Genomic DNA, 19,128 nt, shown 5'->3' with positions numbered 1-19,128 from the left:
TGGGGGCGCCGGCGCGGGGCGGCTCCTTCAAGCGGCGGCGCTGGACGTCCGCGGGATCCAGCGGCGCGGTGGCTGTTTCGCGGGGCGGCGGGGTGATCTGCTGGTGGCGGCGCTCGGGCGGCCCTTGTTTTGCGCGCGGGGCGGCTGCGGTGCTCCCGTCTCGGGAGGTGGCGCGCGACCGGTCTCTTGCCGGATCCGGCCGCATCTGGCATTGAGGGCCGGCCGGCGACGCCTGGCTCCGGTGGTGCGTGCCCGGCGGCTCCGGCGCTTGGAGCTCGTCGGGCGAAGCGGGTAGGGCAGCGGCTGGGCGTGGCCGCTGCTTCGGCCGTGGGCGGCGGCAGGGGTAGGTCTCGGTGGTGGCCTACCGGGGTCGTGGCGGCTTCACGGTGGCTCGATGGATCTGCCCGCGGCAACGGCCGGCTTCTCTGGCGTCGGTTTGTCTGTGTTCGGGCCGTCTCGACCTTCACCCCATCTCCTCGTCGCCCGGGCGCTACCCCCATCAATGGGCTGGTCCTCTCCCAGCTGCGGTCCACCGCTCGTCTCGCGCCCGATGCCGCATGACCGAGCTCGTCTCGCGCATGATGCAGCAGGAACGAGCTCGTCTCGCGCACGGTGCAGCAGGACTGACCTCGTCCCCCTCTCGGTGTTGCAGGACCGAGCTCGTCTCGCACTTGGGGCAGCAGGATGGGTCGGTGGATGCCAGTTCTGGCCGACCCTTTGGGTCTCTACGCTGGGGGTTTCCCAGGGGCGCGAAAGGTGGGACCTTTCCGCTCATCCCTTTCGTTGGGGTGTGGCGGGTCTCGGGTGAGGTGGTGTCGAGGTCTTGGATGCTGGGGCGGCGGCCCTGCTGGTGGTTGAGCGGTGCTCTTGGGCAGAGCCCGTGCCTTGGTGCTGCCCGGTCACCATGGTCGTGTGGGCGGCGTGGTTGCCGGGGTGTGGCATTCGGTGGCGGTGAATATTGGCCGAGGTGAAAACCTGCTCTATCTTCGGATGGACCGGCGATGATGAAGATCGTTCCCTTCTTGAAGGCGTCGTCGCGGCTCTCATTGCCCGTCATGCGGCTCCGGGGGAAACTCTGATCCTTGGATCGGGCGGTGACGGCGCTCCAGCGTCGTACCCTTCCTAAAGGCGCCGCCTTGAAGCGTATGGTTCATCATATGTAGCTTCATCTCTTCGGGGCGGTAGTGCTAGGAGTGGTGTTACTGCGCTCAGCGCCTATGTATTCTGTTCTGGGTGTGTGCGTGTGTTGCGGTGGCGTAGCGTGTGTTTGTACTGAATGCTTGTGGTTTGATGCTTTATATATAAAGCGGGGCGAAAGCCTTTTTCGGTAAATAAGAAGAAAACTCTAAACTAAAATGATTGGTTGTTGCCAGTGGCGTTTCATAGGAAACCCCCCACATGAGTTGGAAAGAATGTCGCACGTTGTAAAATAGAAGAAAAATTTCTTAGCTAGATATAGCTAGATGCAATACCAATCAATGGTATTAAAACACACGAGGATAATTGTTCCACACGAAGCAATTTCGTTGACCAAGCATTATATATTGAAAAATACTCCCTCGTCCATGTCGTGTCCCGTCCTTCACACCGTTCAACACCTTCAACTCATGTGTGCACTCACATAGTTGCATGCGATTATTTTCCACGTGAAGCCAGCGGTGGCTATATATACGTGCGCGCCCTTGCAAGCGATACACACATCCAAACCATTTCCCATATACTAGCATTGATTGCCGAGAAGATCTTGCCCATCGCCATTTGCCACTAATACCATCGCTCCATCGCCAACTCCGCTAGCCTGCTAGGGAGACTCAATGCCGTCTCTGCCGAAAGCTGCGGCGTCCATGGATCACGCGGTGGAGGGCGCCATGAGCGCCACCCTGCTGAGCCTCCTCGGCGTCACGGCCAAGTCGGAGAAGGGCGCGGCGGCGGCGGACGACAAGGTGGAGTGGCTCCGGTCGCAGCTCATCGGCAAGGACGTCGAGTTCGACACGCCGTTCGGGCGCCGCGCGCTGACCTACGCCGACCAGACGGCGTCGGGCCGGAGCCTGAGCTACATCGAGGACTACCTCGTGAAGGAGGTCCTCCCGTTCTACGGGAACACGCACACGGAGGACAGCCACGTCGGGAGCAAGACGACGCGGCTGGTGCACAAGGCGGCGCGCTACATCAAGCGCTGCATGGGCGCCGGCCCCGGCGACGCGCTGCTCTTCTGCGGCGCCGGCACCACGGCGGCCATCAAGCGCCTGCAGGAGGTCATCGGCGTGGCGCTGCCGTCCGTCGAGATGCGCGACCGGCTCTCGGCGCAGCTGCGCGCCGAGGAGCGCTGGGTGGTCTTCGTCGGGCCGTACGAGCACCACTCCAACCTTCTGTCGTGGCGCCGGAGCCTGGCGGAGGTGGTCGAAATCGGCGTCGACGCTGACGGGCTCGTCGACGTGGCCGCGCTCCGCCGCGCGCTCGGGTCGCCGGAGTACGCGGACCGGCCGATGCTGGGGTCCTTCTCGGCGTGCAGCAACGTCACCGGCGTCATGACGGACACGCGCGAGATCGCCCGCGTTCTGCACCACCACGGCGCGTTTGCGTGCTTCGACTTCGCCGCGAGGTGAGTGACACCTGTGATACATTGATACTTGCTTCCTTAGCACTCCTCTTCGTGGATCGCATGTGACCTGCATGGATTTGACAATCTGATTTCCATTCTCTCTTATGACTAAGCTAACAACCATAGTTGTTCTAATTAAGCTCTTACAAAATGTTAGTATACTATATGTTCTTTTATGCTCCTACATAGACTGGATAAATATTTTCTATAAAATTCATATATACTTCTTTCGAAACTACATAGTTCATGTGTTGTTATTGTCGAACCTACTCCGGAATCTTAAAATAAAAAAATTCAAAGATAACCGCAGAAGAAATTACCGCCGTTTTTCTAAGGAAGTCCTACTTTCTTTAATTCAAAATTGCTGTTTGTTTCTGCATGCATACATAACAAGAAAATAAACAACTAAAAAAACAGCTGATGTAACGATCAATGACCTACAGGATTTCTTGAACGTTGGTCACACTTGCCTTGTCAGCACTATAGCTACTTTTTTCTACTCCTTTGCATTAAAATAATGGGCACGACACGCACACGATAGCACCAGAACTGATCCAAACACTAGTTCAAACATGATCTCACATTGACTTATGTTATGTGCTGATTTATATACTTGGCAAATGCAAGATCAACTGTGACTACATGGTCAATGTTGCTTGCGTGTTGAAGCAAGCTGATTGTTTTTTAGTACCAGAGGTGGAAATTAGCTGGTAAAAAGCCTAGTTAATAATTACAATAGAGCACCATGACAACAAAATATTTTGACTTTACAGACCCTTTGGAAACATTACATATCCTATTGTCTTACCATGTTGAATTTCTAACTTGTCGGCATTCCAACTGGTGCTTCATTTAATTTCTACTATTTTATGTGTTAACCAACAAACTACGTCCAGAAACTTAAATTACTATCCTCCTTTGTGCAGTGGACCCTATGTCAAGATTGATATGAAGTCTGGTGAAGTCGATGGGTACGACGCCGTTTTCTTGAGCCCTCACAAATTTGTTGGGGGGCCTGGCACGCCGGGCATCCTTTTGATGAACAAATCACTGTATAGGCTCAATTCTCAGCCTCCCTCGACGTGCGGAGGTGGCACAGTGGCCTATGTCAATGGCTTCAATGAGGAGGTGAGCAAACAAATTAAGTATCAGTGTCAAGTACTTCGTGTGATATGTGCGGTATTTGTGTTGTGTACCATATATAGTTCGTGGTATTGCTATAATTAATAATATAAATAACTAATGGTATGATATGTGCAGGATACATTGTACTACGATGATATCGAGGAGCGGGAGGATGCTGGCACACCGCCGATATTACAAAAGATCCGTGCATCACTTGCATTTTGGGTGAAGGAGTATGTTGGTTATGACACGATGGACCTTCGTGAGCGAGTGTTCTCAGAGGTGGCAATGAAAAGGCTTGCCCATAATCCAAATGTTAGGGTGCTAGGCAACACAAGTGCCCATCGTCTACCAATCTTCTCATTCCTAATCTACCCATCAGTGATCATGACAAAGAAGCCATTTGATGATTTTGGTGAGCCTGGCTGCGATAAACCATTGGAGATGATGAGACGCAAGCAACTACCCCTCCACGGTCGTTTTGTGACTAGGCTTTTGAACGATCTTTTTGGCATCCAGGCGAGGGGAGGTTGTGCTTGTGCAGGTCCCTATGGTCACATCTTGCTTGATGTCGACGACGAGCTCTCACTTCGCATTCGGTCTGCTGTCCTTGAGGTACCACAAACTTTAGAATGAATGGTCAAAACAGCCAGCTTGCTTGTTTTAGTACAAGGTACTAATGTTACTATTTGCCATCACAAAAATTTCAGGGTTACAGTGGACTGAAGCCAGGATGGACCAGGTTGAGCTTTAGTTACTACCTCTCCACGGAGGAGTTTAAATTCATACTTTCAGCCATCGAGTTCATAGCGACATATGGACACCGCTTCCTCTCTTTGTACAAATTCGACTGGATCACTGGCAACTGGACCTTTCGGAAACAGGCAGTCAAGTACCAGCTCATGAGGGAGGAATTGTCTCTTGGCATAGAACCATTGAAGCACGAAAATGAACAGCCAAAGCTTGCAGATAAGATGGACAAGCCTGAGGTCAATCATAAGAAGTTCCAAAGCTACTTGGAGAGTGCCAAGAAAATTGCACTATCCATGCCGGACATTAGTAATCAGATTGCCAGCATTCCAAAAGGGGTAGACCCTGCCTTAGTTCTTTTCCATATATAGAACTATAGATACATAATGTAACTTTGGTAGAGCATCTCGCCAGTTACCACTGTTAGTTTGTTCTTGATATCCGAGCATTAGCCCGAGTTGCGGTGATAAGCTGCCCTTTTAACACACTAGAAAATAAATGTGTAAATAAGATGGATGACAATGTATGGAAATGTTGTTTTCTATATCAGAACAATTTTGTATGTGCTGGTCTATTTATTTCTCATTGTAAAACTAAAAAAGGCCATATTTTTTTTGTTTTTATAAGAGAAGTAAAAGGCTATGTTTTGGTGTGTTTCACACGGTAACTCGAGATTTTCTTTCTTACGACGTAGTACCATTTTACCATTTTGCGGGGCAACATAATTTCGGCTAACTACATTGCACATAGTAAATGATGTCCTCAATCTACACTCTGTTGTACCAGCTGATTTAACTGTTTTGCTTCCAGACTCTGGACCAATAATGATAGTTGTGCCAACTGGCAGCTCGATTAATTACCAGTGTGCAATGATCGCGACCTAAGAATTCGCACTTCATGCTCGAAGGCTATCGAAATTTGATTTTGCATAGGCACCGCCGGCGCGATGGCCGGTCGATTTTCCGAATGGTCAAGCATGATAGTACATTGATAGATAAGCATGCACATTGATTCATGTGATCATTCAGAGCCAACTGAACAGCGACACGAACAAATTAATTGCGCTCTCCTTGCCGGAATGGACCTGAAACGGCGCATCCAAAGAATAAATCCCGGTGCATACAGCGAAAGGGATGTACTGTAGCAGGCATGTAGCAACGGAGCATCATCTCTGACAGCTTACGTTCATTGGTTAGCCGGAACGGCACTGTGGCGGACGCTGTCTGCACACTCCTCTGCCAGGCAAATGCGATATGAATTATGAATGCGACCGTGCTGCGGGTACAGGATGACAGAATGTGAGGTTTTTCCGGCAAAACGTTCAAGGGATGCGATAGTGATCGCATGCGGTACGGCGGTGCCAACCCCGTTTTTCTTCGCGTCCTTGCAGATTTCGCTGTCGCGCTGATCAATCTGAACCCCAGGAACAGTCGCGAGGGAATTTGTGAAGACCGCGACCCTCTGGCCGGCATCCCGCGTTCCTATTCCTGGAGGAATTGAGGAATTCCAGCCGGGTGCACGTTGGTCATAGAGGCATACGCACGCATGCACGCACGTACAAAGATTCTGGAGAAGTCGGAAGTGGATACCATTCTTGATAAAACAAAGGAGGGACGCGCAAAATCAGCACATATGACTAGTGATAGCGCAAGTAGTACTAAGATAAACTAAATCATTGGCATACCGACAAGTAAACAGGTCTTTTAGTTTGCAAACGAAGATTTTCAAATCCAGCCGGTCTACGCGGCGACGTACGGCGTATATACGACTGGTGAATCGGGGAAGAACGTGTAGCTAGGACGTCGCCATGTCACCTGTCAGCAAGATATGGCATGTGGATTGCGCTGCACAGTACCTGTATTCTTCCAGAGAAATTAATTGATTAATTAGCATGCGTGTGACCGTCGTGGCATGTTCCTGCAACTGCCAGAATGTTCTTTTTCTTGGGCTCTTGGCGTGTGGTTCATTTTCTGATCTACCATATATTCAGAAAAAAGTTGTTTTTGACTGACAATGCTGATGGGAAGTTGCCTCAAGGAAGCACGGCACATCCTGCTCTGTTGATAATTGTTCGTTTCATTAGAGCATCTATAGCCAGGCATCCCAACTCATCTCAAACACCTGGACGGATGGCACAGTCATTGGCCGGCCAAAAAAACTGACCCAAGTGGGCGCCTTAAACCGGCTTCAAACGCTTGACTGTCCGGCGCCTCTCATATCCCACCCAAATATAGGGCCGATATTGACAGTATGGGCCTGTCCGCCATGTTAGCTCAGCCCACCCCGATCCCACTCCGTCCCCACAAAAACCACCAATCCACCCCAACCCGAAAACCATAGCTCAGTTCACTCCGCTCTCGCTTTGTCTCTTCTTCTCCACCTACTTTGATTTCTCTGATTCTGATCCACTCCGACAACTCCGACAACCATGTCGAGCGCTGGCAGCCGCTCCGACTCCGACCTCGACGTCGACGAGGAGTTAGCCCTTAGCATTGCCTTCACGAGGTCAAAGGTGGACACAGGGGGCATTTTCAGATCTGCCGCCTCGCCTCTCCCCCGCCGGCGCGGTGCGGACGCTGGAGCTGGGCTATCCCAGCCCGCGCGCAGCTCTGCGAGGGTTGGGCAGTCTGCACTGCAGTCCCCACTGCAGTCCCCTGTCACGTCGGCTGCTGCTCCGCAAGGGCGGCGGTGGGTGCTTATGCCCGTCCCGTCCGCTCGGACGCGCACGCTGGAATCAGAGGCACCCGCTGCCCGCCGTGAGAGGCAGCATGCAAGGGAGAGGGACGCGACAGAGCAATTCATGCACCGTCGCCGTGGGTTGCCGGCGGAGCCCGACGAGAACGAGCGCTTCTCGCTTGGGTCTACCGCCGGTCGCTTACGACGGCGGAGACAAACGCTCAGCGGCTCCGCCGGAAGAACGCAAAGGCGCTCTGGCTTGCCATTGAGCAGTCGGAGCGCGAGGCGGCGGAGGCAGCGGCTTGGGTGGCGAAGCTCAAGCGGTAGCAAGACATGGTAGTCCAGTGGCTCAAAGGGCTCATCGTCCTCTCCGACTCCTTCGACAACGGCGACGACCACGGCGCCTCCTCCGACGACTCAGACGATCCTCCACCGGCCGTCGGCGCCTACAGCTACCTCTCGACCAGAAGAGGAAAGGGCCAGCAAGGAAGTGGTGAAGATCCGTCTTCTCCACTTTAATTTCAAGTTTTTTTTTTGACTAGGAAATTTAATTTCAAGTTTTTAGATGTAGTTTAAACTTGGCCGTCGTTTATGTGCATTATGTAAACTTTGGCGGTCTTTTAAAGATCCGGTGGTGATCTTTTGGTGAACGGATTATGCATTTCTATGTCTGATTTTATGTCCCATTTCATGATCTACATAGTTTTATCCACGTTGCATGGTTTAGTATGGATATAGAGGATCGGATATGAGATACACGGATGTGGAAGACCCAATTTGAGGACTGGCCGGTCAGTCGCCCAGATTTCCGGCTGTAGATTCTCTTATTTACTCAGATTTTATGTGCAAAGCCAAAGCCAAAAGCAAAAAAGAAATGATTTTCCATTCGAGCCAGGCACGGCAGAAAACAAACAGGGCAAAGGTGAGATGTTTGGTCTCAACCCTCAAACCCTCCTGGCCACTCATCCCCTGCGGCCCACAGCAGCCCGCGGAGTATGTATGATGAAGATGAACCGAACAAAAGAGAGATAATTCTCTCCGGGCAAAACCAGAAGCAGCAGTTCCCAAGAACAACAGGCAGAGCCGAATCACACAGAAGGAAGACTTCTAGCTAGCAGAGATGAGCAGCTTGGCCCTCTTCTTGCCAAGCTCCTCCTCCTCTCTGTTCCTTACAAAGCAGGTTCACCCTACCAAGGGGAGGGCGCCTGCGGTTGTGAGGTGCAGCGGTGGGCCCACCCTGTCAGGATCGCATGAGGAGGAAGAGAGAGAGGGGGTGATGGTGGCCTTGGTAGGGAGGAGAAATGCACTGGCCTCTGCAGCAGCAGCTTGTGGAGTTTCGGTGCTTGGTTTTGCAGGCGATGGCCTGGCGGCGGCCAAGCAGGGCCCGCTGGCAGGGAGGATCCCTGGGCTCTCTGGCCCTGATCAGAATGGTTGGTTCTTACTTGCTGCCATCTTCATCTGTTAATTCCATGTGATATGTTCTTGGTAGTTCAACTTAGAGCAGATCAGACTTCAGATACGCCTTTCATATTCTCATGGTGCATGTCGTAAGGATGTAATTTGTTCAGATAGGTTGGAAAACATACCGCAGGCCGGATGAAAAGTCTGGTGGCCACGGAGTCGGCTGGAGCCCGATCATCCCGTACAGCTTCAAAGTTCCTGATGGCTGGGAAGAGGTGAGAACTGGAGCTACTGGCAGAAATTTAGCTTTCAAAACATAGTCAGTCACACACTTTCTGATCCAAAAGATGTGTTCTGATTTAGACACCAGTGTCGATTGCTGATCTCGGTGGCACAGAGATCGACCTGCGGTTCGGAAACCCCAAGGAGGGCCGACTATCTGTCATCGTAGCGCCCACTCGTAGGTTTGCAGGTGAGCCCTGAACAAACTGTTCTTTCCTGGCATATTTTGTAGCGTGGTAACTGTCTCATGGTACTGACTATCATGCTGAAACTGCCAAGATGACCTTGACGATGCAACGATCGAGAAGATCGGCACGCCGGAGAAGGTGATCAACGCCTTTGGACCGGAGGTCATCGGCGAGAATGTGGAAGGGAAGGTTTTGTCCACAGCCACAGCAGAGTATTCCGGAAGAACTTACTACCAGTTCGAGCTGGAACCACCCCATATCTTCATCACAGCTACGGCTGCTGGGAATAGGCTCTACCTGTTCAGCGTCACTGCAAACGGTGAAATAACTGTCCTTATCACTATATGGTGCTGATTTCTATGGTCACTTTTCTCATCTTGGAAAGGAATTATGTATTTTTGCAGGGCTACAATGGAAAAGGCATTACAAGGATCTGAAGCAAATAGCAGAATCATTCCGCGTAGTCTAGGGTGGTTCCATTGGGTTCGTTCATCACGTAATCTGTTTTATTATTAGAGAAGATGAGGGATGCCGTTATGTAAAGGGAGGGTAAGTACACATCATTTGTAACGATGATTATCTAGCTGAAGAAATTGAACATTGTATGTAAGCTTCCTCTTCTAGTTACAGATAGAATTCAGACCTAAAGGCGCCTTCAGGGCGCATATAACAACTTCCAGGCCTGAATGCATAAATGCATGTTTGAAGTTTCCTTGGCTGTAGCCTACATGTCTAATCCATGACTGGCAGTGAACTGATAGACTGATACATGTAGAGTTGTTTCACTACACTTGCCGGCCTCCATATAGGGTTCTTAGATCTAGATCAGCGAAAGAATGACGCCCTTGCCTGACTTGTGTGAAGGCATCATGAAGTATGAGTGTGATTTCAACTTTCAATGCGTCACTAGAGCTCCAGTGGCCGAACTGAAACACCTAATATAGGCTGAGCAGCTGAGTATATGTGACAGCATGTAGTGCAAATAAGAACAGTTCAAAGTTCATTCAAATAATTCTAAGATATGCTAACTTGCTAGGGTTTGATGAAATGCAGCAATACAAATGGCTACAGCATGATATACAAACGGCTAGAGCATGATATAAGAGCAGTAACTATAAAACATTTAAAAAATGGTATATGCATAATAACCTCATGGGTAACCTAAAAGGAATATCTCAATCATAATCATAGAAGAACCAGCATTAAGCTAGAGTTGTTGAAAGCATTATGATTAAATCAATATTCACAGGCAAGCTAGAACAAAAAGTTAACTCTAGGGTAGGAAGGGGACTCTCCTCCCAATATCTTAAAAATTGCTCTAAAGTGGTTAACTTTTGCTGTACTTAGGTCTTCATACAACACATATTTTTCATGTAGTTGTCAGAAGATTGAAGAGACAAAATAACTATTAGCAAATGACTCATTTATATGATTTAAACTACTTTTGATTCAAAAGTAAGTTACCTCCAAACTAACGAGTCTAGTATAATGCTGCTAGAGGATAGTGGCATACCTTTACACCATCATCACATCAATGCTTCCCAGTCAGGCAGATGCACTCTGGGAATGGGTTTTCGTAAAAGGATTCCTCTGTCCTAAGACGTGCTCTGCCCTTGCTCCCAGGCAAGGACGCATATCTCTTCCTTGGGGCGCCTTGCCTGAAATCAGAGATGCAAACTCAGTACAATCCATGAAGTATGGAGCAGAAGTAATGTGCATGTGATATTTAACATTTTCATATATTCAATAAAATCAAATCACCTGTATTTATGCATTTTAGTAACAAGTGAGGACAGCTTAGGACCTTCCATAAGTTCTCCTTTTTCAAGCAAGCCAAAGAGTTCCACTAATCCTCTCCTGAAGATTAAATGCAACAGGACTTAGTCCACATGCACCCATCCACTCGGTCAAGATTCATAGACATCAAACATTAGGAGTATTATTTGTGAGTAATAGAACATAGGTCCACTAAGGATGCATAACTTCACATGCGCAGGTACACACACCCTGTTGTGGCATCTAAGAGAATCCAGCTGGCTGTTAGATGGGTCCAGTTTATGCGGGTGTATCCAGGGTGTGTAAGAGTCCTATTAGAAGTAAAGAGTCGTACATCGGTTTTGTTCAAGTCAGTTTGGAATAGCTCTATAAAGGAGGAATCTTATTATTTCCAGCTGCCGCAAGCTGGAATACTGTTCAGTGAACATTAACCCCCTTCGTAAGGAAAGCAGGCAATGCACCATTTGGTGGCGGCTGGAAACTATTACAAGATTGCTCCTTTATAGAGCTATTCGAAACTGACTTTAACACAACCTACTGAAGACTTTACTTGGACTCCTACACACCCTGAGATACTCCTGCACTAAACTGGGTCCATCTAACAGCCAGCTGCTCTTAGATGCCACAACACCCACACACAAAACACACGTGCGCAGCCCATCAGGTGTTCTAATTTTTAAATAAGCACTCTTGTATGACATACAAGACCTTCGAAATAATTTTGAAGTGGTTACTATCTTATTACATAAAGTCTTGTTTTGAGGGAAACTATAGGGGGAAACGAAAAAATAGTAACACCTTAAATAGCAAAATATGTTTACCTATCAGGAGTCAAAGTCTTGCGATGACCCAGAAATCTACGATGGCCCTCAACAGCTCTTGCCATATTGCCGGAGTGTGATGGAATAAACACATCACTTTCCACTGAAATAATGTAGTCAAGTGCTGCAACTTGAGAAGCATGATTCTTAAACTTCTGAAGCTCTTCTTTTGTTGCCAGCACTTCCTGCAGAAGTATATTAGTTTAGTAGAATAGTGAAGGATGGTGGAGCTAATCAATAAAAGAAGTAACACTGCTAACAACCTTGCTAACCAAGTTTGGAAAATACGATCTCAATTTTGATATATACTTATCACCACCATAAATTTCACCAGCTGCAATGTAGATCCAAGTGGACTTGGTATATCCCATCGCACGTAGAAACATCCCCACCTCGTGTGGAGTCAATGGACAATTACCTCCAGATCTCTGTTCAGTTGAGTTTATGTCCTTCAGTTTCCAATGGCTTGTTTTCTCTCTGTTGAGATACATGAAGCCAGTTAATATAATTTGCATGTAGAAATAAAACTGCACATATTTGTGTTGATTGATAATACCTCATGATTCTCAATTCGTCCGCTTCGGATTTACTCAGACCATAAGTGCAGCCCGTGAATGCTAGCATATCTTTTTCATATCGTAGATGAAGAGCAATAAACTTTCCACGTGATTTTAGACGCTCCACAAGCTTCTGTTGTGCAAGTGTTATGTTGGCTCAGAACCTAGTTTACAGAGTGTCATAAATCTCCAAGTGCAAACTGAAGACTGTAACACAATCATAGTTAAAGATTTAAGTTACTAGGAGAATGTTCATGCCTTTCCAAGGTCCTCGATTGGATCTGAGAAACGCAATGCTTGGTAAAGACAGCGGCATCTTAGTCTCTGGATATCAACCGGAAGACCGTTGTTTGCAAGCCGTGAATCAGATTTTGGGATGTGAACTACCTGCAGAATATAATTCGGAAGTGATCAGGTGAACTCAAATAAATGAGCTTCACACTCCAGATCCAGAAGGGAAAAAAATCAAATTATTCAGACAAATTTTTTGAAAATCTATATTTTTATGTAAGTGTTGCTCAAATAATTTGTGTCAAATTGAAAATGTCTGATGCAACCACCATGTCAAAGAACAGCCATGTTGCTAAGCACAGAAAATAGATTGGCGATCTTTCTATACGTCATATTGCTTGGAAACATTAATGAAGATGCTTTCCATAAAGAATAATTTCAATAACTGATAACAGAGTAATGTGGTAGCACTTTCAACTCTCCATACCAGAACAAAACCAAAAGTTTCAGATCACATCATTCAATATCTTGAAGGATACAAAGAAAAAATAGCAAAATGATAGTCCACTAAAATGTCTAGTTTTATTGAACAGAAAGGATGCTATTTTTTTATGACAAAAGAAAACAGCTACTAAATCGGTACGTTGAGGTAGCTAATGGAGTATCTGAATTGAAGACTACCTTGTGATCCTTCCAAAGTTCTTTCACATCCTCGTAATAGCTCGCACCAGACCATGAAGTAAAGTGCTTCCGAGCTCTTGGAGCAGATTGCAAACTTTCAGGCAAGTCACTAACGATATGGACATCACCTTCCAGAGCTTTAATAAAACCAGGCTCATTGAAGATGTCTTTAAACGTACTGCATGTATTGGTGCGAATTGGATTTTAGATAAACATGAATGAAATTGGACAATCAACCAAATATACAACAGTCAAAACCTGGTATCTTGCCAAAAAGATCGCTTGTCTAACTGAGGAATAACAAGTGTTGCATTCACCAAGCGGGCTACTGCAATCATATCACAGATCTGCAGAGGGGAGATAACAGAATTCAAACAAAGTTTGGTGACCGTACTTGAACAAATCTCAAGAAAAATATTAATTTAATGATAATAATCAAGAAGATAACATAATAAAATAGATAAATACATCAACAAAAGCAGAACTGGATATTCAGAAGAAGAAAATGCATATATACATGCAATTATTATTACAGGAGTGCAAAAGTATGCAAGTGTGAGTCGGATAAACCATGGAGCTAGAAGCTAAGTTTTGGTGCACGAACTTACTCCAGTTCGCATTTGGTTGAGTCCTCCATTACTTCTAACAGTCATATAGTGGTCCGACTCTATTGGAGCTGGTGATGCAAAAAAAAGGGTGTTACTAAACAAAACAATATTGAGGGAAACCTACCAAGAAAACATGTATGTGCACTGAATTCGCATGACAGTGTTTCTACAGCAGAGTAATATAGATACAATACAAGGATACAGATTCAGGGACATTTGACCCTAAAATAAGGACCAGAAGAATAAGCTATACCATAATTGTTGTATCACTCCTATTGCACATAAAGCACATATTCTTATTATCAAATGTAAGATACTGCACATCTGCACCTAGATGTTTGATTTACATATAAGAACTAAGAAGATCAAAGGTAGTTACACTAAAGGAGAAATTAGGACCACAAAGCATATAGAGAGCATATATGTAAAACTGATCTCTGAACAAAGCACTATATTTCTGTTTACTCTAAAGTTTACTCCTAGTGCAGAATCCTAATTAAGCCATATCACCATTGTAGTCGTATACATTAGATTGCTTCATTTAGACACTAGTTACTCAAAAAGAGAGGCGTTCACAAAACAGTAGCACTGTTGAGAAGACATCCTTTAGAAATAAAACACATTTAAACCTACTGGAGACTAAATAGTCAAGTAATACTTTCATTAGTAGACAGAAAAACCCCACCAAGCATGGTTGACGATACTAGTTTCCACCAAATTCCAGCTTCATATCACCAGCAACAAACACTTACCAATTTACAAACAATTAGAGCAACCCAACTTAGTCAACAAAGTAGGAATCACCATATGTTTCTGAAAAAAAATGCTGCATAAGAAAGAAATTTACCAATATATCTGTGGGTTGGTGTGACACAAGCATGATAACCGTAGGCATTAGAACCCCACAGCTGCTCATTCGGCACCTGAACATCAGTTACAACTCCAGTTCAGCAATCAACAACGTACCATGACTACACACTGAGTCAATATTAGTTTCATTTAAAGAAAATGGCTGGCCAGCACATGAAGTAATTTTGGATTTCTAAGAAGCTAGGTCTTCTCATTTCCAAATGCATATGTATGGTAAGTTGTTATACAAGAAACATCCAAGACACAGAAATTTATTTGGGGATACTGAGCATTACAATAGCACTATATTTCTTAATAACGTATTCAAAGTCAGCAGAAATACACTTCATACCAGGTATTTGAGCTTTTCATTAAAAAAAAAGGGGGGGTCAAAATAAACAGGCATCTAACTGTATGACAATTAAATCATACACCATCCTCAAGTTTCGCTGGCTCAACACTCACAGGATGTCGAGATGGTTTGTCTAGCAACAGCATTGCTTTCTCTTAACTACAGCAGTTGGTTTTGACCAACCTTTAGTTTCAACAACACGAAGAATAATTGAACACTTCATCCTGGTCTACTTTGCACAAAAGCATGACGCATCACAAGAAATGAGATGAAATTACCTACAGAAATTTGTGCAAACAAGACCTGCATCGCATCGAAAACGGAAGCCTAACGCGCAAACTAGTGCGGGGAAAACAGTACTGACAGACACAAAAGTGAAGGGGAAGCATCAGGAAACGGGCCTGGTGGGGCAGGTCCGGGCGGGGCAGGTCGACGCGGGCGATCTGGCGAAGTGAGAGGACGACAAGGAGCACCGTCAATGCGACTATGAAGCAAGCGCAGCGAGGGATCGGCGACCGTAGGAGCCGCCGGAGCCGGAGGGGCAGCGGAGGCGCTCCGCGGCGGCTCGCCATGGCCGGGGCTTTGGGGGAGAGAGGGAAAGAGAGCCCACGGCTTTGGGAGAGAGGGGGAGGGAGCCCACAAGCCCCGCGCTCCGGCTCTAGTGGGACGGCCCAATACTGTAGCTACAACTACGTGAGTTTTTTCGTTCAGTTTTTATATTATTTTCGTTTTTATTTTTATTTTTTCTTCGAGTTTTTCTCTGGTTTCTTTGTTTCTTTCACTGGTTTGCTTTGGTTTTTTCTTATGATTTTTTATTGCTTTCAACACACATATAATTTTTTTGTACACATTGTGCATTGTTTGTATACATCAGCAACATTTTTAATAGATGTTTACCTTTTTCAAATACATGATCATATTTTTTAAAAAAATTGACATGGTAATATGTGTCACATTTATATCATAAAGATCATTGTACAAGCCACGTAGACACTAACCTGACAAAACTGAAAAGATGGCAGAATGCTAGTCGCATAAAGGAACACCAACCAAGAAAGAGAAATACAATCAAGACCGAAGAAATTCTCTGAGCTTGACACCAACGCCCCTCATCTTGCTCTGGTACCCCCACAACAATCACCAAAGGGAAAAAATGACGGATCACTTTCTCACCGGAGCTCGACGTGGCTTCATCGTTGATATGCTGCTTTGCGGACCTCCAAGGTGACTCACCAAAGGCTAACACATTGTCGTCGAATGAGTCAGGCCAGGGCAACACCCCGACACGCTATCGAACTCCAGATCTGGGCCCCTGTATTTTGATGTCACATTTTCACACACATTATAAATTTTCATATGCATATAAAAAATGTATACATGTTTAACATTTTTACATATACTTATTTTCAAACATTTTTGGAATACATGTTAAACATTTTTCTAACACATGCTGGAACATTACTATGAGAACATTTTTTACATTGTATAAACATTTTTTTAAATGTCACAAACATATTTTTTAAAATTTGTGAGTATTTTAAAATATAATGTAGAATCTTTTAATGGTAAAAATTATGTTTTGCACTGCATAACATGTTTTTAATATGTCATGTATATTTTTTGAAACTCGTGAACATTTTTTAAATGTCAAGAACAATTATTTGATTGGTATCAACATTTTTATAAAAAAAATACACTAACAAAACAATACACTGTGTTAGCATTTTCAAATTGATGGTGAACATTTAAACAAAATTAAGTGCATTAATTTTTTTGGAATATATGTATTTTAGAAAATTGAACAAAAAAACAACTAACTAGTGTATGCTATGTGATTATGGGTCGGCTCATTATGTCGTCCTTGAGACGATGCGTGATTGTGTCTCACTGTGGACGAGATACAATCGCTCCCAAAAAAGTGGCGGTGAGAGAGAAAAAAACTAAACTCGAATTTGGTATGATTTTGACCCCTAAATCCTCGCAACCGGGGTAGATCTTCCCTTATGGAATTTTGCTTCGATTTTAGCCGGGTAGGGTTGTGGGCGCGAATCCTTTGAGTGGATCGGGATGGCATTATCAACCAAGGTCGGTGGCTTCACATCAGATCGGGATCTCGCCCTTGACGCCCTCTGCTTCACCTTCAAGATGGCAGAGGCTTGGATCCTTGCCACCCCATTTGACGAGGGCCAAGACTTTCGTGTTTCGAAGGCTTGTACTTTATAGACGGCAACTTCAACAGTTGTGTGCTCGCAAACTTCACTTGAGCCATGTTGTTGCTCCAACATCATCCCCTTCGTTCACTACAGGTCAGAGCTCTCACCTGGTGGGAATGATCGACTCCCCGTCGTCTGTTCTCAGCTCTAGTCTAGAAAACTGGCGAGGGGTAGGAAGGCTACTATCTGGCGCGCGAGGTATTTATGACACGGATCGACTTCGACACGATAGCCAACTTCGACATCCTCACCCATTGCTGAAAAGAGCCCCAAGGGGAAGCAACTCGAAACAATGTGCATGCAAACTCACCACCAAGCAAGAGAAACTTAGTTGCCAGAAGTATGAGCTAGTCGCGCAACACAATGAGTGGGGGCAAGAGTTACACCACTGTTACTCATAGGTCAACTTGGAGTTTGGCCTCCCTAGGAAGAATGGCATCGCCGTCTTCGCCTAGCCGACACAGAAGCTCGTCTCCGCCACGATGGGTGTTGCCGCAATCGATGTCCCACTGGGAGCCCGAGGCCATGAGAAGCTTCACCAAAAACGTGTTTAACTCGAGGAGGTTGCTACCTAGCAAGGGCTGAAAGGGCATTTCCCTACTTTATGTTTTGGATGATGATGACAACCCTTTATGGTCTAAACGTGTGCTATATGTTTCAGGTTCTTGATGCTTAGGCTTACATCGGATTGCTATTACCTCTCAAAGGAAAAGATCGAAGACGTGTCCTCTACGTTTTTATTTTCTTTGGTCGTAGAGTACCCGTACTATCAAGAGGGAATCCTCATTAGGAAGCTCTTGGGGAATCAGTTCACGTACACTTTTCTCACCCTCTCTTTGCCTTCCTCAGGTGTGTGTGAGAGAAAGAGTTTTCCTTGCCTCTTCCCCTCTTTCCTGCTCACTGTTTCTGCCCAGCGGTTGTACCGCTGGGTCTTGTCGCTCACCAGCTTTTGCTCGAGCGGTTGTACCGCCACCATGCTCTGCAACAGCTAGGGCGGTGGTTCCATCCATGTACCGCTCAAGTACCGTTCTTGCCTCTGGTTTGATGCTGTTCTTGGGCGGTAGTGGCCCGGTTGGTCCGGTCGTTCCACGATGACCGGTACCACCGGTGGTCCGAGCGGTTCTTCCGCTCAGAACTTAGCCGCCCAAGAGCTCAAGGCCATGCGGTTGTTCCGGCCAGGCACCGCCCAAGTACCGGTCAAGCTCCTGTTTTGATGCGGTGGTTGTGCGGTAGCCAGGCGGTTAGTCCGGTTATCTTTCTTAGTCGGTACTACCGCCCACCTGTCCGGTTGTACCGCTTGGTAGGGTTCTGCTGTTACACTGTGAGTCCCGGTTGTACTGGGACGAGGACCGGTTGTACCGCTGCAGTGCAAAAACGCAGTAACGGTTGGAATTGTGGGGAGACTACTTAAGGGGGCTTCTCCCACCTACCACTCCTACCTTTTGACCTCTCTCACTCCACCATTGATGCCCTTCAAGCTCTCTTGCCCGATCTCTCTCTCTAGCCACTCAAACTTGTTGATTTGCTAGGGATTGAAGGAGGAGACCTAGATCTACACTTCCACCAAAGGATATTTGGTTCCCCCATACTTTCTTGTGTGGATTTTGTTACTCTTGGGTGTTTGAGCACCCTAGACGGTTGAGGTCACCTCGGAGCCATATTTCATTGTGGTGAAGCTTCGTGGTTTTGTTGGGAGCCTCCAATTAAGTTGTGGAGAGATCCCCAACCTTGTTTGTAAAGGTTCGGTAGCCGCCTTCAAGAGCACCAATAGTGGAATCATGGCATCTCGCATTGTGTGAGGGCGTGAGGAGAATACGGTGGCCCTAGTGGCTTCTTGGGGAGCATTGTGCCTCCACACCGCTCCAACGGAGACGTACTTCCTCTCAAAGGGAAGGAACTTCGGCAACACATCCTCGTCTCCACCATCTCCACTCTTGGTTATCTCGTGCCTTTATTTAAGCAAGCTTACTTGTTTCATATCTCTTGCTTGCTTGTGTACCTATCCTCGTTGCATCA

The 19,128-nt window shown here is 46.5% G+C and overlaps 3 protein-coding genes across 6 annotated transcripts; 2 read left to right on the top strand and 1 right to left on the bottom strand.

Moving 5' to 3' along the window:
• Positions 1-1,735: 1,735 nt before the first annotated feature.
• On the top strand, positions 1,736-4,974 carry LOC119359663 (probable cysteine desulfurase). Its single transcript, XM_037625779.1, has 4 exons — positions 1,736-2,602; positions 3,529-3,730; positions 3,863-4,342; positions 4,438-4,974. The coding sequence occupies exons 1-4, from the start codon at positions 1,815-1,817 to the stop codon at positions 4,846-4,848; spliced, it is 1,881 nt and encodes a 626-aa protein (XP_037481676.1). The 5' UTR covers positions 1,736-1,814; the 3' UTR covers positions 4,849-4,974.
• Positions 4,975-8,183: 3,209 nt separating this feature from the next.
• Positions 8,184-9,697, top strand: LOC119355633 (psbP domain-containing protein 4, chloroplastic-like). 2 transcript variants are annotated; one of them, XM_037622461.1, is made up of 5 exons: positions 8,184-8,583; positions 8,726-8,829; positions 8,918-9,026; positions 9,116-9,343; positions 9,429-9,697. In XM_037622461.1, the coding sequence occupies exons 1-5, from the start codon at positions 8,274-8,276 to the stop codon at positions 9,491-9,493; spliced, it is 816 nt and encodes a 271-aa protein (XP_037478358.1). In that variant the 5' UTR covers positions 8,184-8,273; the 3' UTR covers positions 9,494-9,697. The 2 variants fall into 2 exon arrangements, with proteins under 2 accessions (XP_037478358.1, XP_037478359.1); XM_037622462.1 differs by having other exon boundaries at positions 8,456-8,583; positions 8,722-8,829; positions 9,429-9,664.
• LOC119355632 (O-fucosyltransferase 38-like) lies at positions 9,610-15,519 on the bottom strand. Of its 3 annotated transcripts, none has more exons than XM_037622459.1 (12): positions 15,301-15,519; positions 14,546-14,621; positions 13,699-13,766; positions 13,349-13,437; positions 13,091-13,268; positions 12,437-12,565; positions 12,178-12,311; positions 11,885-12,098; positions 11,622-11,806; positions 10,786-10,881; positions 10,538-10,682; positions 9,610-9,977 (listed from the first exon to the last, which is right to left on the bottom strand). In XM_037622459.1, exons 1-11 carry the CDS (start codon positions 15,469-15,471, stop codon positions 10,556-10,558), a joined length of 1,467 nt encoding a protein of 488 aa, XP_037478356.1. In that variant the 5' UTR covers positions 15,472-15,519; the 3' UTR covers positions 9,610-9,977; positions 10,538-10,555. The 3 variants fall into 3 exon arrangements, with proteins under 3 accessions (XP_037478356.1, XP_037478357.1, XP_037478355.1); XM_037622460.1 differs by having other exon boundaries at positions 9,610-9,950; XM_037622458.1 differs by having other exon boundaries at positions 9,610-9,959; positions 15,301-15,518.
• Positions 15,520-19,128: the final 3,609 nt, after the last annotated feature.

Source organism: Triticum dicoccoides, chromosome 2A (genome assembly GCF_002162155.2).
Source record: "Triticum dicoccoides isolate Atlit2015 ecotype Zavitan chromosome 2A, WEW_v2.0, whole genome shotgun sequence".
Lineage (NCBI taxonomy): Eukaryota > Viridiplantae > Streptophyta > Magnoliopsida > Poales > Poaceae > Triticum > Triticum dicoccoides.
This window is presented reverse-complemented; position numbering and strand designations above follow the sequence as displayed.